This window comes from Perca flavescens, chromosome 2, assembly GCF_004354835.1.
Source record: "Perca flavescens isolate YP-PL-M2 chromosome 2, PFLA_1.0, whole genome shotgun sequence".
In the NCBI taxonomy this organism is placed as follows: Eukaryota; Metazoa; Chordata; class Actinopteri; order Perciformes; family Percidae; genus Perca; species Perca flavescens.
In genome coordinates this window covers 28,162,728-28,185,262 of record NC_041332.1, presented here as the reverse complement: position 1 = coordinate 28,185,262, position 22,535 = coordinate 28,162,728, and the positions used below count along the sequence as shown (strand labels likewise).

At 40.7% G+C, this 22,535-nt stretch overlaps 1 protein-coding gene across 1 annotated transcript; it reads left to right on the top strand.

The window, feature by feature from the left end:
- Positions 1-329: 329 nt before the first annotated feature.
- On the top strand, positions 330-22,196 carry zgc:154142 (ovochymase-2). Its single transcript, XM_028589435.1, has 25 exons — positions 330-483; positions 3,416-3,546; positions 4,236-4,329; positions 5,307-5,447; positions 5,692-5,789; positions 7,633-7,759; positions 8,099-8,311; positions 9,013-9,228; positions 10,384-10,524; positions 11,505-11,750; positions 11,964-12,149; positions 15,038-15,147; positions 15,391-15,491; positions 16,573-16,850; positions 17,064-17,227; positions 17,386-17,569; positions 17,664-17,882; positions 18,988-19,122; positions 19,232-19,453; positions 19,593-19,775; positions 20,167-20,279; positions 20,349-20,443; positions 20,580-20,869; positions 21,252-21,412; positions 21,964-22,196. Exons 1-25 carry the CDS (start codon positions 330-332, stop codon positions 22,159-22,161), a joined length of 4,200 nt encoding a protein of 1,399 aa, XP_028445236.1. The 3' UTR covers positions 22,162-22,196.
- The last annotated feature ends 339 nt before the right edge of the window (positions 22,197-22,535 follow it).

The following is a 22,535-nucleotide window of genomic DNA, read 5'->3' as shown; positions in this document are numbered from 1 at the left end:
ACACCGTCTAAACTGTTTCTTGATATTGAAAGGAATGTGTCCTGTCAATAGATCTACTTTACTTTACTTACTTATTTCCCGTTTATGTTCAGTTCCCTTGAAAGATATCTTGATGATCTTTTGATTGGGACGCTACTTTCTATCACTCATTAACTTGTAGTTATGATAATGTATGATTTATGGCTCTTTTCGTCCAGCCACTCTCAGGCTGCAATACCACATCTGAAGAAGCTCAAGGTTCATCTGTACTGTCCAGATAATGTTGGTAATAAGCTGGTGAATTGTTGGATGAGGCACAGTTCGGTGCATCTTCCTCTGCTGTGAGGAAAATGGATGTGGAATGGAAGGGTCGTGGTCGGTCCAGGGGTATGAGCACCCTGGAAAAGTTTCTGATATTTCTCTTTGTGGCCATGACCGGCACCTGCATCGGCCTTGTGGTCATCTACTTCACAGAGAAAGCTGACTCTTCTACTCATGCAGAAGGTGAGTGTGTACCAACAGGTACTTTAGTTTAAAACATGCTGCAATATTTTTTCTATCACTTACTGTATGTATACAATTATATGACACTATTGTAATGGTAAACATTTCAAAAGAAGAAATATAATAAAATGTTTATATTGTATATAGAAGTGTCTGAGCCTTCATTCACGTCTCTGTATCATCTCTGTCAGCTGTTAGAAAAGAAGAGACAAGACAGTGAAAGTGAGAGCGCCCTGAGGCCACCGTATCAGTGACTGAGGAACACTGAAAATCCTGTTGTCAAATTGGACCTGAAGTCTTTTTTGATTGATGATAAATTTGGCCATCAGTGTTTTTTCACTGTCGATTATATTGACTGCAGTAGGTGGTTTATCATAATTTGACTGGGCAGCAAATGATGATCTGCATGGAGATTTGGAAGTTTAAAATGTTTAAAATTTAAACAGTGTAGGAAATTAGGCACACTAATCTTGGAAGTTTTTTTTAAAATATATAAATCTGAACTTTTAGCTCTAAAAGCTCCTATAGGTAAATATATACCAACAGGTAAATGTCCACCTGTCAGTGATTTAAAGATGGAGTCAACAGAGAGTTATTCATTCTTGTGTGGTAAAAGTGTGTCGTACCTGTCGCCGTGACATTTTCATCGTCCCCAGAGGATTAATCCTAATGACTGTGGTGATCCCCCGACTTTTCCTCTAGCGTCCCATCTTCTGCACACCTGAATAAAGGTCTTTTGAGTCACGTGTGTTAGCAGATAGTGAGGACGTACAGCTTGTTTTATGGTTCTGCGGAGGCTCCACGCAGAGTTTTCGCTGTAGCCTACTTAAGCGGCCTGAGGTTTATACTTGTGCGCTGGTGTGTGCGTTGAGCCGGCGTGTGTGTGTGTGTGGGGAGTGGGTGATAGAGCTTGGAAGAAGTGAGAGAGTGATGGCGATTAGCTTTAGAGCGAGTAGTGACTCTAGAGTCATAATGAGAGAAACAAAGTGTCTCCCCTGTGTTTTCTGACAACGGTGAGACATCTGTAGCAGGAAAAGTTAACCCCCTCCTTGATTTCATGTTGTTTATGGAGAAGGAGAACCAGGAAATGAGTTGGGGGAAATGCAACGCTACCAAACCACAGCCAAACGGTGTGAGTCGCTGTGACAGCAGACAGTCTAGCTTATGACATGCATTAAAGGGATCATTGCTCCCAAAATGAGATGGCTTGTTTTACAAAAACAGAACAACGTGATTATGTTGACAGTTAAGTTCTGCCAAATTGAAAAATATATTCCAGTTGTTTTATACACAGCTGGGCTCCAGACTTCCAAACAAGCTGCTCCAGCCACAAGGGAGAGCATGTTTTTACTGCGGATGACATATGGTATAATTAATGCTGTTACCAAGGCATCTCAATTGATTTTAATTTGTCACTGCAGATACCATAAGGTGGTTTTTAGTTATTAATCGACTGTATTCATATAGCACTTTATTAGAATTTCATGGCAAACGTTTTCCCTCTTAACCTGTAGTGTTGTTGCTTGTATAATAATAAATTAACATTAAAATAATGTTTTAGCCAAGCTAGCGGCAAGGCTCATGAAATGCAATGTCATTTAGTCGGGCCACCATTTTGGTCCAGACTGAAAAATCTCAACAATTATAAAATGGATTTCCATGAAATTTGGTTTTGGTTCAGCCATTCATGTCCCCCTTAGGATGATTTACTTTTCAAAGGGTGCCATCACCGGGTCAAAATGTTAATTTGTCCAATACGTAAAATTGGAGAAGGTAGTTTAATGGAAAAGACATAAAAGCCCGCCAGAATCTGAAAATACAGCCCTCCTCCCGCAGCCCTCCCCTCTCTGTGCTAAGCCCCTCCCACCAGACGAGCACGGGCATATGCACACGCTTTATACAGTAACCTGTACAAGTACAAGTCATTCATTTCATTCATTTCATTCATTTCATTCATTTCAATCCTTCCAATCGTCATTGTGATCCCGATGTCGTCCTGTTTTCTTTGCAAACTTGTGGGCCTGTAAAGCCCTTTGTGATGACCTACTGTGATTCGAGGCTCTACAAAATCATGAACTTGAATTAGTCGCAGCCATGAGCCTTTGGCTACGGTTAGCAGAAGGCTAAACTATTAGCAACATTTTCTCTCCATCTCTGAAAACCTTCTCCGATATTGACACCTTTTATGGCGTTTATTGTCAGACTCTATTTAAGACTCTCTTTTTGATAGGTCCATCTTACTTTTTTGGGTTGCTTTGCAGTGTAGGCAGTTGTTGCCTATGCTGGAATTATAGGAACTTTTTCTGCAGGATTTTCTGCCATTGAGGCTTTCAACATCTGAAGAAACGTGCATACGCATCTGCAATTGTAGAACAGCCAATTGTAGAACAGCCAATTGTAGAACAGCCAATTGTAGAACAGCCAATTGTAGAACAGCCAATTGGAACGCCTTCTCTCTGAAATGACATGTGATTGGTCGGAGTCTCCTGTCACGGGCTAGATTTTCTAAAGCCTAAAAACCGAGGCAAAGAGGAGGTACTGAAGTCTAGTTTTTTCTCAGACCACTTGAATTATAATATCCTGAAAGGTTATTTTGGAAATTCTGCCCAATGACGACAAAAGAAAACGCCTACCCCAGCTTTACGTACAAGTATATGACAAAATATTTGAAAAACTAATAATATTCCCAAGGGTAATGCACACACAGAACAGCCAATAGAAACGCTCTCTCTGAAATGAACTGTGATTGACCAAAGTCTTGTCACACTACTTATCTAAAGTCTGAAAACAAATTCAAGAGGAGGTGCAGAAGTCTAGTTTTCTCTCATACCACTTGAATTGCAGTATGCCGAAAGATTATTATGGCATTTTTGATACAATTTACAAATACATAACACAGTAACAGTTGTCCTCCTCTGTCATACATTTTCAGGTCCGGACTCAGGGTGTGGTGGTCCTCTGGAGCTGTCTGGAGAGTCTGGCACCTTCACCAGCTTTAACTACCCCAGTAGCTACGACAATGGAAAGAGCTGCACCTGGCACATCACTGTGGAACCTGACAAGGTGACATGGCTCCCCATGACTATGAAAATAAAAAAAAATGCCAAATGAACTACTGACGGATTAACTAAATCAAAATATTACTAGAATTACTAGAAGAGCCCAAAAATAATTTTCTTCTTGAAAACCACTTTCAACACATTCATCGTGTCTCTTCTTTTGAAGACAGTGCAGAACAAAACACTTCACTCATTCTCTATTTCAGCCAGGGTCTTTTATAGTGTTTTGGCCTGGTGTTTAATCATTAGATTTTGTTGGGGAAACGTCTTATGTGAGGCCAAGCAGTGGAGGACAGCTGGGATGAATGCAGAGGCAGCGTCACAGACAGATGGCTGCCTTGTCTCCTCCATTCTCGTCAGCTCTCCTCCCCACACCCACAGGAGAAAACTAAATCCTTGATTCTGCTTTCTCTGTTTGCATGGCTGCCTCCCTGCAGTGGCTGCTCTTCTCTTTGGGCTTTTATGTCTCTATCTTCCTTTTGGTATTTTTATACACGCATAAATATACATACAGAGGCACACACTTGCATGTGCATACCTATATGCACACAGACACAGTTTGCATATAGTATCTCACATGTCTACACATGCATTCACTTACATTTCAAACTGAGCATCTCTCCCCTTCCGTCTTTCTTATCGACTTCTCAGATTTAAAAAAAGACGAAACACCTCTGCATGTTTCTGTTGCAGGTGGTCCAACTGTGGTTTGAACAGTTTGCTTTGGAGGAAAACCAGCTCTGCACATCAGACTTCATAACACTGCGAGACTCTCTGGGAATCATTGGTAACAATCCTGCTTTAAATCCAACCTAAGGGGGAAAAAGATAAATACTGTAGATAGATAGATAGATAGATAGATAGATAGATAGATAGATAGATACACACACACACACACACACACACACACACACACACACACACACACACAATCACACTTACATGACCATAAACACACCAGCATGCAGTTGCAGCTTTGATGTCATGCCCAAGACAGGCCATCCATCCATGGGCAGACTCAGCTAGTGAGCCACACAGTCCTGTTGGTCTGCTGCACACCTCTCTACTTACAATAACACATGGTTCTCCAACGAGACTGCATAGTTTTAAACAGTGTATTTAGTTCAATTACATCTTTGATTTCTGTTCATCTAGAATAATTTTGACATACAGTATATCCTCCATTTTGTTTTCTCTCTTATTATTATTATTTAGAACCAAATTAACCATTTTCAAATAGGAGGCGCACATTGTAATGCCCTGGTACTTGTCAAAAATTTACTTTATTAATATTCATTGTAATACATGAATGCCAAATAAACAACTTTAAATATTCTAATATTAAATAATATTGATAGATAGCTGTTATTTGTAACTCTAAATAGCCTATCAGCCATGGACAGATTGTGAGACATTGGGCCCCTGAACATTGACATGTAAAAGGCCCCCACCCCTCCTAGATGGGAGCAAGACAACCAGTGTCTTTTTGTGGTAGTTTTGTCTCTTTGTAGTCAGTTCGTAGTTTTGTGTCTCTTTGTAGTCTTTTGTGTCATTTTGGGGTCGTTTTTGTCTCTTTGTGAGTCATTTAGTGTCTCTGTAGTTGTTTGATTGACTTTCCAACAAGTAATATTAACAGTCACTTCATAAAGAGGTTCTAATACTAACAGCCAACTACCTATCACTTGCTTTTAAATTAACCCGTCTATTCATTGTAGATGAATAAGCTGTGCACAATTGTCCTGTCTCTTTCTACATCATTTGTAGGTAAATACTGTGGCTACACAAAACCAAAGCCGCTGGTGTCACTTACAAACCGCCTGACGGTTCACTTCGACACCAATGACAGAAAAACAGACCAAGGATTCAAGGCTCATTACAAAGCTGTGGCTCCAGAGCTCTCGTCAGGTAAGATGATGAGTGGAAATCAATTTCAGCAAGAAGATTGCCTTGGCTCTGACATAATGTTGGATGTCTGTCTTATAAGTATATGAATGACCTAAAGTAAATGTTATAGAAATGGATGCTGGATGAAGAGAGGCGTAGGAGAAGGGAAATGAAAAAGGGGGAGGGTAAGTGGGGGTGGACTGGTGTATTGTGGGTATCCTTGAGGTGTTTGTGGAGCTGAAGTGTCCTCCATTCCTGCTGACAGAAATAGCCGGAGCTGGTGGCTTTCTCCAAGGTGACCAGGGGGAACTGATGACCCCCAGGTTTCCAGAGCAGAACTACGTGAATGGAGCACTATACCAGGTACACACATGAGCAAGGAGACACAATGAAAGCAAATGTGACAGCTACATGGTAACATTTACTTCTTCATTTTTTTGCTGACCCTTATCTGAGAATGTTAAATTGTAGTGTATGACTTTTATTTTATCTCTTACACTCTTATTTTAATCTATGTTTAACCTATGTTCGCTATTTTTCTGTGTCAACTTTTCTTGACCCTGGTCTCAAGACTAGACTTTTTCTGCCTACGTGACATTCAGAACTATGTTCGGGAGTCAATCCAATCTACATCATGCTGCACGTACAACAGACTGGATATTAAAATATTTAAATGTGCTGTTCTTGAAATACTAAAAGAAGTGGATTGGGATTGCCTCCACAGCTCTCAAAAACTTTTCCCCAACTCGTCAAATTCCAACGCTTCACGGTCCTCGGCATCTGACAACGATGCACAAGGCACTCACATTCACATGCTAAGCTAATTGCTAAGCTAGCTCCTGCTTAAGACTTAATATACAGACATTAGTAGACATTGCTAATAGAAGGTATCTGACTAAGAAAATATGTTTTGCAGGTCTTTATTGCTCCTGTTGCATTCATGTGTTGTCGGAATAATCTAAATAATTAGTTCCCGATTGGGAAAATTCATGTGAACGCCCCCCTTAAGTCCCCTCAACAACAATCCGCAAAATTGTTAAAAGATTTTGGTACACGACTTGCCCGGTTGAAATCATATCAAAAACATACCGGACAGAAGTACATGTTTGTTTGATGGCAGGTGTAAGAGCAGCTTGTGAATGCACCATGAATTTTATTAATTTCAGATATGTGTAAAATATGTCTATTTCAGTTAATTAGCTGTGTTTCCTTGTTAGTTATGTAAAAACCATACATACTTCATTTAACTGTTACTCTTAGTTTTTGGATTGAAGAATTTGTCAATTAATTTCAAGGTGGTTGCAGGTTGCAATCCTGTGTTTTTCATTTTAATTTAAGGGCTACCTTTTTGTTAAGATTTATGATTGCGCCTTAAATAAAGTACATTGATGAGGTGAATTCAGGTTTCAACTTCTGTCAGTTATAAAAGAAACAAGAGAGTTACAGAGGGTTTTTTGTTTTGTTTCTAGAGAATTGAGTTGTGAATTAATAGCAACTCAAAACAAAGAAGATGTCCTAAATATTATCCTATTACATTTACCATAATGTTTGTTAGTATGTGGTCCTAAACAAACCTAAAGATTTTAGATTATCATCTCAAAGTAAATATATTAGCTATGCATATATACCTCACAGCACATCTAATTTAATTAGAGTATATGTCAGGGTTTGCACGCTGAGTTTGGACTTGGATTCATATGGTGTCATTTGGCTGTCATCATGATTTCATCTTGCTTTGTTTTAGCTTGACAGGTCACCAGCTGTCCAAACAAGAGCAGATCAGTGATGAAAATTAGTTATGATGTGGCCGGGTTGGCTCAGTGGGTAGAGCAGGCGCACATGTACTGAGAGGTTTATTCCTTGAATCCGACCTGTGACGATTTCCTGCAGGTCTTCCCCTCTCTCTCCCCTTTCTCACCTAGCTGTCCTGTCAAAAATTAAAGGTGGAAAAGCCCAAAAAATAATCTTTAAAAAAAAATTGATTGAGTGAGAGTGTGTCAAATGCAGTGCACATTGCAACCACGAGGATCCAGAATGATTTTGGGAAATCTGTCTATGCAGTAAATGATTGGTGTGTGTGTGTGTGTGTGTGTGTGTGTGTGTGTGTGTGTGTGTGTGTGTGTGTGTGTGTGTGTGTGTGTGTGTGTGTGTGTGTGTGTGTGTGTGTGTGTGTGTGTGTGTGTGTTTTATTTCTATGTTGGATCAGTGGAGAATCACGGTGCCTAAAGGCGAGAGGGTTCGACTGACATTTACTTCCTTTGACCTGGTCCCTGAGGTCTGTGGAGACTTTGTTCAGGTCTACGATGGCCACATGGCCGGTTCTTCTTCATTCAGTAAGGGGTTTTAAAATATGCCACAATAGTTTCACACATCAGCCCAGATTATGTCAAAGCTGGGTAAACCATTATAATGCAAAGGGTTACAATTTCAGAATAGACTGTGGCCTTTGTTCAACATTACCAATAAATAAAAGATGAGCTCAATTAAAAGTTTGAGAAGTTGTACAATGAACAGAGGTTCTGGAGTCTATTTTAAACTTAATTAATGTAAGTCTGTCTGCAGAGACTTCATTGTTAAAGCAGCACTGATTAATTGTCAATTATTTAAGTTGAAATTTGGGGGTGTTGCTGTTATTGCTCAAGCCTCACGTATATACATATAATCCATCAAAGGTAAATTCTGTGGCGGGAAGATGCCAAAGCCAGTGGAGTCCAGTAGCAACACAATGGTGGTCCGCTTCAAATCCGACAACAGTTTGACTTCTAAAGGATTCAGAGCAACTTACAAGTCCAGCCTTCCACCTGTTATTTCCTCCACAACAACATCAACCCCCACTTCCACATCCAGACCCACCACGCAAACCTCTCCACCTCCCACATCTTCTGGTAAGCATTCTCTCCAAACCTTTCTGTTTCATGTCCCTCTTGTACTCTTAAAATAAACCATCTATCCATATTTACTCATAATTCAGTGACAGTTTGATTCAATTGACTTTTTTTCCCAGACGACCTACCCTTCCTTGCATGTTTCTATTTTAATTTCAGTTGAAATACTTGTATATCAGATATATTTGATTGCCTTACTACCAAATAACAGCATCGATATCAATGTAGCTGAACCAGTTTCCCAAGAAAAACAACCCTCATTTTTTCACTTAAGGGCTATTTATCAGACTGCCAAATTAGTTATCTCTTGAAAGTTAATACTGATGCACAATAATATCATTATCTATGTTCTCATATGATCTATGTTGGTTGTTTCCTGGCCAATGAGAGCTTGTTGATACATCTAACATAACTGTTATGCCTCCCATGCATCTTTTCTTCGAGTGACAGCTACCAAATAAGGATGAATGCAACACTGTGTGTAGGAGTGGGGAGATCCCCCTTGAGGTTTAATCTATTCATCACTGTACTAAAGCTATTGGCAGACAGACCGGTTCTCGCCGGTGGCCAAATAAGGTACTACATATGAACCTGTTCATGGGTCAGTAAGAGAATAAACTAAATGGAATGGGAAAAATGGAAAAAATAAATGGAGCTCAGACGAACAGAAAACACAGCTTTTTTTGTCTGTTATTGGGCAGGAGGTGGTGGTCAAATAATCCTTAATGGGCGTAAAGGAATGATCCAGTCCTTGGGATTCCCAAATCCATATCCTGCTCATCTGAAAAGCTCCTGGAAGATATCTGTGCCCAAAGGATTCCTGGTTAAATTGCAGATCACTGACATGGCCATCACAGGAGAGACTGGACAATGCAAGGAGGACAAACTGGTCATCTCAGATAATTACAGCACATTAGGTGAATATTTTACTCTTTTACAATAATTGCACTGATTCATGTTTTTGTTATCCTTATATTAATTAATCTTGTACACGTTTTCTATTTTGCATATCTGTGTGCCTTTAACTTAGTGTTTTGACTCCTAAATACATCTCAGATCATCTTAGAAAATATTTGCTTTTTTGGTCCATTAATGTATATTGAGTGACTTTTGACTATGACTATGACTATTGACTATGGAGTCAGAAACCAAACCAAGACAAGCACAGCACACAAGCAAAAAAACAAGCAGTTAATATGCCTCTGCTTAGAATAGAACCATATAAGTCATTAAATATGAGGACTTTGACTACCACAGTATAGCTCAATATCTGCCCCTGCTGTAAACTGTTGATTAGGATCTTCCTTGCAAAGAAGCTAGCAAACTATAAATTACCTCCATTATGCACTTGCTGATACAGCTTTATGTTTTGCTGAGTTCTCAAGGACTGAAGCGCTGAGGCACAAATACAGTAGGTGAAGAGAGTGGTACGTCCTGTTATTTCAGGGGGTTTGTGTGTTTGTATATATTCAAAATGCTGAGAAATGAAAAGCAGCTAAAGGTCTGTTTTAATAACCTGATAAGTCTGAAAAACCATTAGCTTTAAAGATACCTTAAAGCAGGACCTATGTAATTTATAAAAGAAGAAAGAACACAGTATTCCTTTTGCAAATTAAAACTTAAAATCATAACAAAATTAAATGCATCATATTAACACACTCCTTATTTTGTCTGGCATGACCAGATGCTTATAGTGGCTAATGTTAGCTAAGGGGTTGATTAAGCTGCACAAATAAACAGAATTTTAATAATTGTAATAGCATTAAATGTATGAAAGAAACAATACCGGTTTGGCTATCTTTTGTGTACATAGGCTTTTGGGCCGAACACAATGTTTTTGAACAGTGTTGATGAAGTCACACTCACAGACCGTAAAGTCACCTTTTAGCATCCCCACCCATCAACAACTACCCACACCTGACGCACTCAGCCTCACTCACACTCAATAGTGCTTACAGAATTTACCACTCTCTACTCTCATCTGTCTTTGAACCACCCCCCCCACTTCCTGACTCTGCTCTCTCCATTTACCGTCGTCTTTTACTTCCATCCTTCCTCTCCCTCTCCCTCAGGCACACACTGTGGCTACATCCTTCCCCCAGTGGTGGTCAGTGCCAGTGCCACAATATTTGTCAACTTTCAGTCCGACAGTCGCCTCACAGACCGAGGGTTCTCTGCCAGGTGGGAAGCTGTGTATCCTGAGGATATCGCAGGTATATCAAGGACATGCATGGGCACACGCACACACACACACACACACACACACACACCTGAGGCACTGAACACCTCATTAGGCTAATCATAAAACATCTCTGTCACATATTCACAACAACAGCACAGTCATTGCATAAGCAGTGTGAACTCTCAACTCTGTGAAAGCACAGGCCAGAGTACAGTGTGAAACATAAAAAGTAAGATAAAAACATCTTTATCTTTTTCTTTATCGTCATTATCACGCACACAATTGACTTGAGACCCCATGTGCAGAGGTGAAGGAAGTATATTAGACATATAGATTTATAAACAGTGTAGAAATACTGTACTCCATTGCAAGAAAACGTCCTGCTTTTGACTTTAATAAAATGCATAATTCACAGTGATTATCAGCAAAATGCATTTGTGTATCAAAAGTAAAAGTACTAATTAAACAGAATGGAACTTAAAAAATATATTAAATGTTACAGGCGTTGTCATGTAGTTGATGGTCAAGGTGCAGCCTTCAACTATTATACAGTTATATAGTCTTATTGTATAGTCTAATGTGTAACAATATCATTGTCATGTGATTTTGTATTAGCAGAGTATTTTGTATGTTAAAATGTTATCGTAGAAAACATGTAGTGGAGTGCAGAGCCAATAAATGACCATAAAAACAATTAAAGTACAAATACCTGAAAACTATACTAACTCTATTAAGGACATGAGTACTTGAGTAAATGTAGTAAGTTACCTTCACTGCCCATGTTAATGCCCAGAAATGCTTCTTTGTTACTTTTTATACTGCATTTATATCAGCAAGAACTAAAAATAAGCAGATACAGATTAAGCTCCTACTTCAGATGAACCTCTGTTTACATTTTTTCATGATGAGATTTACTCCTCAAGACTCTCTCTTTCCACAGGCAGATACTGTAACTCGTCTACACTTATCTAATTTTGATCACGCATCAATCACTCCCTCTTCCTCTTTTAGAAATCCAGGGCTGCGGCATGTCTTCCAAAGAGGAAACGGGAGTCATTAAGTCCCAGAACTGGCCTATGAACTACAAAGCTAACAGCGAGTGCATGTGGAACATCGCTTTGCCTTTGGGGAAGAATATCACACTGTATTTCACCCACTTTGACCTAGAAGCCGAAGACATCCTCACATCCAAATGCTATGATAACATAAAAGTGTACGAGATCAATAGTTTGACCAATGCGCTGCTTCAAACGCACGGTAAGTTTCTTTGTGGAATTACTACATGATTCCTTAACCATTTATGTTTGTCATGATAATTAATCACATTGGAAAAGCAAGACCCAGTCATGAATCTATTGACCCCATTATAATGTAAATGAATAAAACTGTTACTGTATCTACTCTAGTACTTGTATAGCATCTGTGTCACTTTATTTATCATGGACAAAAAATTCTTTTAACACATCTTAGGTCCATTTTGTGGGACTGAGCTGCCTCCTACCATCCAGACAAGAGGCAGTAGGCTGGTGATACGTTTCCATACAGACTTGTTTACTGAGTCCAAAGGCTTCAGGGCCTACTGGACAACAAACCACAGTTTGCCTGCTCCCACTGAGCCACCTGTTCAGCCCAACCCCTGGGACAATATCCCCATAGGTGGAGTATCTATTTCATTTGAAACATTTGCAATAACAACTTTACAGGGCAATAATATCAACAAGACGTTGTGTTTTCAGCTTGTTACATTTCCCCCAACATTTGTATTAATGTAGCTTTAACATTAAGTGCTGAAACAATTAGTCTACCATTTAAATCATTAATTCAATACATTTTTCAGGTGATAATGCAACACAAAAAATGCAAGTTTCAGCTACTCAAATGTGAGGATTTGCTACTTTTATATCACTGTAGACACTTTACCTTTAAGTCTGGGCCTGTTGTTTGGACACAGCAGGTCATTTTAAAGCAACACTATGTAATTTTTAGCTGCAGCTGTAGTTCCAATGAGACAACCTGTCTCATTGGAACTCATTGGACTTCAGATACAGTATTAGGGGACCACTAAGGTCTATATAAAAGCATCCAAAAAGCAGCATGTTATGGGACCTTTAAGCCATGACCTGGGATTCTAGGAAATTGCAGTGGTCATTTTTCTTAACGGTTTGACATTTTATGGACTGAACTACTAATTTACATTTGATAGGTTGGGTTTCTTGATCTCTCCAGCTATATTATACAATGTCTTCAGATTAGCAGAGCAATGACCGGTCACAATGGCAAACATTAGTTTCAGAGGCCTGTCTTATATTCATGTAATTCATGCTTCCTTCCAACCTCACCCCTTCTTCACACCCCAAATCTCATCTCCCCCTTGCTGTGCCCAGATGTGCAGTTAAACAAGGTGACATGATGTGCTGAGAACACAATGTGATGTGGCTTAGTGCTTCACTTTCCTTCCGAGCTGGCTGTCACCCGATCCTCATTCTTCACTCAGCAATGAGCCCCAGGTGTCTGCCAAGCCATTTGCTGAAATAGAGTTTTATAGATGGACTCTGCTGCCTCTGGGGGTTTGTTTCCACCCAGCCTCTTACCAGAGGTGCCCTATGTGCTGGGCGAAGGAAGACAGAGAGCGAGTGAGAGATAAAGGGACATAGTGTGTGATACTGTAAGAGTGACTGGGACAATTTACTCCTTGGACGACCCAAAAGAAATGTATATCTTTAAGCGTACTGATGTTGTCAAGGAGTCCGGCCTGGAAACAGAGATTTTTCTTTAAAGTCTGGTTCATGACCCATAGTTTGTTTGCAGCAGCAGCATGGTACTATTTAAAAAATATTAATGACAGCATAAGTTAGGGTGACCAGATTTCCGGGAGCTGAAACCGGGACACTTTGCGTGTCCGTAGTGCTTGTGCACGCACACACGCTTTTTAACGTGAACATGTGCCAGCCGAGGTCAGACATAGACAGTAACTTCATTATTTTGATCATAGGCTCCTCATCTAATAATAAATGGTTTTTTTTCGGTAAAATTAACAAAATTGCAGCAACAGCCTTTTTCAGTTCAGAATGAGATTTATGTTGAGACTTTTCAAAAAAAGATTTTTGAAGTGTTATTTATTCCAATAACACCAAAAGAATTAAAATGATTGAAAATTTTGAGCATTAAACACTTAATTTCCTGCATTCTGGTGAATTTTTATGCACCTATTTCTACCTTTTTCTGAATCAATGTATGCTGCAAATATCGTTATGTAAAGAGAAAAATAGATTACATTCCAAATATAAAAACCTAATGGAATATATTGAAGTAAGGCTAACAGGCATTATGTATTGCTTTCAAATATGTATTCTCCTTTGGATGGACTTTTCTAATTATAGCTGAGTCAGCACACATGTAGCCTAGGCATCATTTACTCCTCCCTCCTGTTTTGCTCTTTTGTTGTTAATGTAGGCCTATTAATAAACCCCTGGACTGTAATATTTCAGATGTGTTTGAGCAATGTCCAAAACTTTGTGCACATTCAAAATACAGTATATCTGTGTTCTCTGTGATTTGGAGGAGTCGTGATTTTGAGAAAAATAAAGTTATAATAGGCTATTACAAGAATAAAGTCACTATTTCAGAAATCTACCTGCACCATAGTCTGGTTTTACGTGATTGCTGTAGCTCTCAGACCTTCTGACAGACACAGAGCCCTGTTTGGGTGTTTGAATGAGACAAAGAGTTTAGCTAGGGAAGTGGCCGTACGCTGCTCTACATCGGAGGTGGAAAACTGAATCTACTGCAGAAATACACGGAGCACAAACGCAACACATCTACCGCAGCATGTCGACAGCTGAGCGCATCCGTTATAACCTGAGGCTGCGCTGCATTTTACAGAGAGAGTGGACACTAAGAGACGCACAAGTCTTCTTCAGAGCTCCGTGTGGTTGAGTCTGAACAATAGACTGTAAACATCACGTCACAGGAACTTCAAACTAAATCATTAGTATTGCGCTCCTTAACTTTGTGTTGATGGCATCAATGTATTACACTGATTTGGCTACGATTCCTCCGAAAACTTCACCCGGCTTTCACAGCTTTTCCTCCACGTAGAGACGGTTGCTAGGTGATAGCAACAAACACAACATGGTCGGACCCTGCATGTAGCTGCCCGTTCTATTCGCCTCGGAAAAATAATCTGGAAAAAGTTACATTTGGGACTACACTCAAAACATTCGGGGCTGAAGCCCCAGCAAAATCGTCTGACGCCGCTCCTCCTAAAACCGGGACATTTTAGCGTCCCGACAGGCTTTTGTCGGGACTCGGGACATTAACTTCAAAATCGGGACTGTCCCGGTCAAACCGGGACGTATGGTCACCCTAGCATAAGTGCCAGCAATTCAAAGCCCTGCAACACCCGGGCTTATCTGTAAACTGCAGAAATGTACTGTATATTCAGGCTTTGTTTATACACAAACAAAACCCCCAAACAAATGAATACATGGACAAACAACCAGACACAGGATTGATTACAGTGGTTATTTTCTCCTATTTCCTAGGCTGGCCCAGTACATGTGGGAAACCAGCCATTCCTCCTGTTGTTGGGTCACGCATTGTGAACGGAGAGGCTGCCACACCACACTCCTGGCCCTGGCAAGTGTCCATGCAGGTAAGAGACTAGCACTAACCGATGTAGAGAATTCACATAAAGATTAATTTACAGCATAAAATATCAGTGATAACAAAAGGGTAAGTCATTTTTACTACCCTCATCTGTCCTTTCTATATCTCATATTAATAATTGACTGATTGCATACGCTTTCAAAAACTGATCAGTAAATTGTGTCTTTAATGATGAGTATGCAAATATCTTTAATCTTCTTCTCTGCTTCTCGGTGTGTGTTTGTTTCAGGTCTGGCCGGCCAGTCGTCCAGAACCGACATTCTTCCATACCTGTGGTGGTACTCTTATTCATAAGAACTGGGTACTTACAGCTGCCCACTGCTTCATAAAGTAAATATTCTGTTTCATCTTTCTTACATACAGTACGTGTACAATTAACTTTTTTTATTTTTGTTATTTTAGAAATGTTGAAGTTGAAGCTGCTAAAGTCATTTTTTTTAAAGGTCTCATGACATGGTGCTCTTTGGATGCTTTTATATAGACGTTAGTGGTCCCCTAATACTGTATCTGAAGTCTCTTTCCCGAAATTCAGTCTTGGTGCAGAATTACAGCCACAGGCCTTGACCAACTGCCACTTTGCTCGTTTGAAAGCCATGATGTCACTCTCTCTCTCTCATGGGTGGACCACATTCTCTGGGAAGGCAAAGCAGAGAAAGGGGAGGTAATCTTGCTCCTTACGACCTCATAAGGAACAAGATTCCAGATCGGCCCATCTGAGCTTTCATTTTCTCAAAGGCAGTGCAGGATACCCAGGGCTCGGTTTACACCTATCACCATTTCTAGCCACTGGGGGACCATAGGCAGGCTGGGGGAACGCATATTAATGTTAAAAAAAAATCATAAAGTGAAATGTTCATGCCATGGGACCTTTAACAAGAGCTATGTACAGTACAGTAATTCTGGATTTTAATTTTTGATTTTTACCATTTGCATAATCTCAGAAAGAAGTTGTTGGTGTCTGTGCTTTTAACTCTATGGGCTTATTATAGTGCAAAGCAATGCAATGCATTAGTTAGGGATGCCTCAGCGCCTTGGCTAATGGGCTACAGTGGAGAGAGATGCTGGTGCACGGAGGAGCCTGTGCACTATATAGTGTTCTGCTGTAAGCAAAGCTGTATAAAGGTTATGAACCTTTATACAACCTTTATACAACCTTTATTCTGAGAACTCAGAATAAACTAAGTACGGTATCAATGTATGTTTTTTTGTAAAACTAGAGTCATTTTATATGGTGCAGTAACAGTGACATGTATCTCAATCAATCAATCAATAAATACATAAATTAATTTTATTTGTCACATGAAATTGTACGAGGTACAATTCCAATGCCATGTTATCTCGAGGTGGCCTGTGTGTTTACGGTAAACTGTGAGGTATTGTTATTGATTAATCTGCTGATTTCCTACCCCAGCTATGCTGATGAGCTGCAGCGTTGGCGCATGTGCCTCGGCAAACACAACCTGACCTACACAGAGTCGAGTGAATACTGCTTCAATGTGTCTGGTATCTATCGCCACGAAGGCTTCAAGTATCCCACAGTGCCCACCGTGGAGTTTGACATTGCCCTGGTCAGATTGGACGGGGAGGTGATGCCCAGTGATGAGATCTCGTACGCCTGCCTTCCCCCTGAAGAGAAAGTCCTACCTGCGGGCAGGAAGTGCTACGCCACCGGCTGGGGAGATGAGACCGGTGCTGTTTCTGCTTCATGTTTGAAATTAAAATAATAAAATAATACACCACCTCAGGAGACACTCACATAATAAGTTGAAAATGAATTGTTGCATAGTTTGCAATCCCCTTTGCTGGACTTAATGTGCAAATACCTCTTGTGTTTATGCTCCTCAGTGTGTCAAGTTGATGTTTTTTTTTGTAACAATCTACATTGTTTTGTGTGATTATCAGGCGATTCATTGAATGCTAAAGTTGCAGAGGCCCTTAACCAGGTCGCCCTGCCTGTTGTGCCGTATGATACCTGCAAGAGGATGGATTATTGGTGGTTCCAGGTCAAGACCTCCATGATCTGCTGTGGTTATACCCTGCCTGATGAGCTCAAGTCTGTCTGTCAGGTAAAACAAGTCCTACAGTAGTACAGGACTAATAGATGACAATTATTTAACACCATTCTGATCATTAATGAGATGAATGTTTTTGCATTTTACTTTACACAGATGCTATTTAACGAAATGCTAATGGTGTTTTGGATGTTGATTTGTGAATTTAACAGGGAGATTCAGGTGGTCCTCTGGTGTGTCAGGATAGCCCCGGTGGTCCCTGGGAAGTTCATGGTATAACCAGCTTTGGCCCTATTGGATGCATTATGAATAAGAAGCCCTCCGTATTCACCCGCTCCTCTGCCTACCTCCCCTGGATCAAAAATGTCATCCGCAGAGACATCTACAATGAGCACAGTATGAATCCAGCTGGTCCCACTTTCATCACAAACTAAATTAGATACAAAAGCAGAATTTATTGCTGGTTTCTCCTTCTGTCTTCCCTGTGTAGAATCAGGCTGTGGAGGGCCAAAGGACTTAACTGGCACAGGAGGCACCGTGTCCTCTATGGGCTACCCTGGCACCTACAACAACAAAGCCCGCTGCCAGTGGAACATCCAGGCACCCCTTGGCAAACTGGTCCACCTCCATTTCCACAATTTCTCCCTGGAGGAGAGTCAGCTGTGCATGAATGATAAAGTCAGGCTCACAGACAGAATAGGAAATCTAGGTATGTGAATATCTGCTTCCTTTTTTCTCTCAGCTGATTATGTACTGTATTTGCTCAATCACTGATGTGATTACTTTGCTTTATGTTACGTCGCAGTTACTGCAGTTTATTAGTATGTGTAAATAATTTACTATTTTATTCTGAGCCACAAATATCAACCTCATGCTGGCGCTATAGGTAGGGTCAGAGACACACCAAAGTTAGTAGCATTCACCCTCAGGGGACCATGAATGTCTTTACAAATGTGATGGTAATCCATCTGATAGACAAATTTTAGCCTGGACCAAAGTGCTAGTGGACCGACCGACCGACCTTGCCATCCATGTAGCCATGCTGCTAAGATGGTTAAAACTTGTGTCTGTCACCTTTGTTGTCTAAGTAAATATATATATAATTTTTTTTTTTAACCTTTATTTATTCAGGGAAGGTTCGCGGAGAGGAAGCCTCTCTTTTGCAGGAACGCCCTGATCACATTCACACAGTTACACATACATACCTGGAAGCTGCCCAGTATAATCACAGTCTTATCTGCTGGCCACTGAGCACTTAGAGCGCTTGGGTTTAAGGGCCTTGCCACCACTAAGAGCACCTTAGTGGTGGTAATGAAGGAGGGGCAAGTGCTGCTCTTTCACTTTCCCCACCAGATTTATCTTGTCGGTCTGGGGATTGAGCCAACGACCTCCTGGTCACAAGCTCACTTTTCTAACCTTTAGGCCACCACTGCCCAAAAAATAAAATATACATACATAAATTGCCTAAATAGTTGAAATACATAACTGCATAGGCATTATGAGTGTACAGCTTTCCCATTCTCTTTTTGTATGTTTGCCTGCACCTTTCTAGAACAGATGTGTGCTTCCCTTCAGATTTTTACTAAGCACTAAAGTGGCATATAAAACACGCTGGCAGTTGTAGCTCTGAGCCTACTGCTGTCTCACTTATATCCTATGTCTCAGCCTTACAGTAGATCTATATATGCCTATATGCTGTGCATGTATAATATAAAAGTAAATATGTTAATATACTTATAATGCTATACACAAGCTCTTAGGACAGACCTTAGAAAAGTCAGCCTAACAGTTCTCTTCATGTTCTTTCTCCTCAGGCACACACTGCAGCCATGTACCCCCGACAGACCTGGTGAGCGATGGAGACACTCTTCACATCAGCTTCTCCTCCAATGACAAGGTGGTGGACACGGGCTTTACTGCCACCTGGAGGGCAGTGGACCCTACAGAAGGTAAGACAGGACGAACGTGTTCCTAAAATAACACTAAAGAAATAGTGCTAATGCATCTCATCTTCTCCTCTCCTTTTTTCGCTCTCTCTTCCCTATCCTACACGCACAGCTCCATGTGGAGGGAGCTTCAGCAGTGCTCAGGGTGAAATCACCTCTCCCAACTGGCCCAGTGACTACCAAGCCCAGTCTGTGTGCACATGGCGTATCACCATTCCTTCAGCAAAAAGTGTTCTTGTAGCCTTCACTCACTTTGAGCTGCAAGCTGTAAACATGTTTGGAAACTGTGTGGACTACATTGAAATCTTACATGGAGAAAACATGACATCACTAGGTTGGTTATTGTACAACAGATCCTCCTGTCCCTTCTCGTTTTTTAATTATTATTATTTCCTGTACAGGTTAGTGTTGTTATCAGTATCAATGCCTGCACAATGGTAAAAAAAGCTCTTTATTTCTTGTCTGTTCTGCAGGTCAATTCTGCGGCTTTGCCCCTCCACCCAACATCACCATCCTTAGCAACACAGTCATCATTCGCTTCCTTAGTAACGGAGCCAATCAACAGAAGGGTTTTCGTGGTTACTGGACCACTGATGCCAGTGTTATCCCAACTTTACCTCCTCCACCTCCTAACCCATGGGACAAAGTCACCATCAGTGAGTGTAGGCTCATAGCAGCTCATAACTCATAGCAGCCATGTCTCTAATGTGTGTGTGATGATCTCATGGAGGTTCCCAGTTTCAAATTGGAGCTTGGTGAATAATAAATTAAAAAAAAACAATTTGCTCCCCTTAGATGGAATAAACTAACCTGACGTCGTCATAGTCAGATTCTAGTCCTCCAATCATGTGGGCGGGGCTAAATTCGGCTGGCACCCAGGCTACAATAAACTGTAATGGGATCTGAAACTGGATCACCTGATTTCTGATTTTGAAGTTTTAACTGAGTCTGCCATTGAAGCTACCTGTCTAAATACAGGTTGGATAAATTGTAACAAATTATAGCTTATTTAAAAAAGAATCTTATTGTATAATTTTCTCTTCACAGACTGGCCAGTAAATTGTGGAAACCCAGCAGTGACACCAAATACAGCCACCCCGAGGGTGGTTAATGGGGAGGAGGCGATCCCCCACTCCTGGCCCTGGCAAGTCTCCATGCAGGTAATGCCAACTCGTGTTTCTCTGTCATAGAGCTTTTATTTTGTACAAATGTATATTTCTCCTCCCCAGGCTTCACCAATGTTTCCCATACCTTACATGCACGGTTGTGGAGGTTCTTTGATTTACGAAGATTGGATTCTAACTGCTGCCCACTGTTTCATGTTGTAAGATACAACCACAGAAACACCTAATACATGCCATTTTTAAAGCTCTCAGTTCTTGAAAGCAGCTATAATTAATATTTTTACATAACAATGATCCAAACGACAATGTACACACATTTTTTCCCATGCTTTCCAGCCCACTGAATAACCCCTCATTCTGGCGCATGTGTTTGGGGAAGCACCACATGAACTCCTCCATGGACGTTCCCTCAGCAGAGAAATGCTACAAGGTGGATGGTATCATCCGCCACGAGGGGTTTGTTTACGAGCAGGATCGCTCTGACATCACCAATGACATAGCCTTGGTACATTTGGCCGAGCCTGTCAATATGACAAGGGAGATCAGCCCCATCTGTCTGCCCAAACCTGGAGCTGTGATGGCTGCTGGGACACCCTGCTTTGTCACCGGCTGGGGAGACGAGAAAGGTAGAAGTGATCATGCATTTCAGTTTCCTGTGAAAGAACTGTAGTTATAATGCTACTCCAGGAACTACAAGTAACTATAGTTGTACTAGTATCTTTATCTTTTGTTTGTTACTTTTACTGTTTTTCATTTCAATTGAAAAATTCCCCTTGTTTTAATGTGCTTGGTGTTCTCCATGATGAGTATTGTGACTTGAAAAAAATCTGACATCTGAGATCTCATTATCAAATCTATCTGGCATGTGCACAAAACTTGCTGAGGCCTTGGCTTGATTAATAAAGATAAGGACAGTTGGATGTTTATATTGGTTTAAATGTGTGCATCTCTGTGTCTATGCCTTCTACAACAATATGAACATTTACTTTTCACTCATCACTATCTTAGGTAACCTGTTTCCCCAAGTGTCTAAGAAGCTAAATCAGGCAGCCCTTCCTATTGTTGACTTCCAGACCTGCAGTAAGCCTGCTTACTGGTGGGACACACTCAGACCCTCTATGATCTGTGCTGGCTATGAGTCCCCAGAAGAGCTCAAGTCAGCCTGCCAGGTGAGAGACCACATTTTTTTTAAACAGTTTAATTGATTCACTGGGATGTTTTAAGGCAAGGATGGTACTTGGTTATTGACATTCTCGTCAAGCTTTTCTCACACACATTACGTTAGTGTCCTGGCCTTTCATGATTGGGTTGTCTTTTATGTAAACGGTTTTGTTTGTGATCAGTCAACCTTGATCGCAAATGGCTGCCCGGTTTTCAGGCATAATTGGACAAAAGAACACAGGGACATAATTTGTTTGCCATAATGAGTGAATGTGCAAGCAGGGACATGGGAAGATTAGAAAATTTAGAAAAAACACTTCAGAACAGTACTATAAGGCTTTTATATGTCAAAAGAGCTTCTTAAAACACAACAGTGACATTAGCCTCCCTGAAGAAAACTTTGTCACATTTTTTATAAAGATTGACCTTTACAAATTCCAGGGCACAGAGATTCATTTACAGTGAATTATAGTGAGCTGTCAACATTAAATGTTCACCAATGCATCATCTTACCAGTGCAGTAAATCTTTGCTGATTAAGTTCTCATGCTCTCCCGTAGGGTGACTCCGGAGGTCCTTTCACCTGCGCGGCCGCTGGGATAAACACAACCTGGGAGGTACATGGGGTCGTCAGTTTTGGACCGCAGGGCTGCATCAAAGACAACAAACCCTCAGTATTCACCCGCGTCTCTGCCTTCAGTGACTGGATCAATGACAACATCAAGAAATTTATATATGAAAGTGGCAAAACCAACTAAAGCTCATATCTTAAAAATAAATCTTTTGACAGTGATGGTTGTTAATTTCAGTTTAAAGTCATTGTAGCTGGGGCGGCCTCTAGCTCACCCAGTAAGAGCGTGTGCCCCATGTAGGCTGAGTCCTTTGCAGCGGCGTGGGTTCAAATCCGACCTGCTGCCCTTTGCTGCGTGTCATCCCCTCTCTCTCTCTCTCTCTCTCCCCCTTTCCTGTCTATCCACTGTCACTATCTAATAAAGGGAAAAGCCCCAAAAAATAATCTTTAAAGCTATAAGGCATCTTCTCTGGCAGAACTAGGGGTACAGTAGGAGTCAATTTCTGTCCTGTAGGGTAACTGTGTTCCTTTTTGAGGGCCAAAAAGGAACATATATGTTCC

Coding starts and splice junctions, on each gene's coding strand:
- zgc:154142 (XM_028589435.1), top strand. CDS start 330: ATGGATGTGGAATGGAAGGGTCGTGGTCGGTCCAGGGGTATGAGCACC. Junction 5,790..7,632: donor TGAATGGAGCACTATACCAG/GTACACACATGA, acceptor ATGTTGGATCAG/TGGAGAATCACGGTGCCTAA. Junction 7,760..8,098: donor GGCCGGTTCTTCTTCATTCA/GTAAGGGGTTTT, acceptor AATCCATCAAAG/GTAAATTCTGTGGCGGGAAG.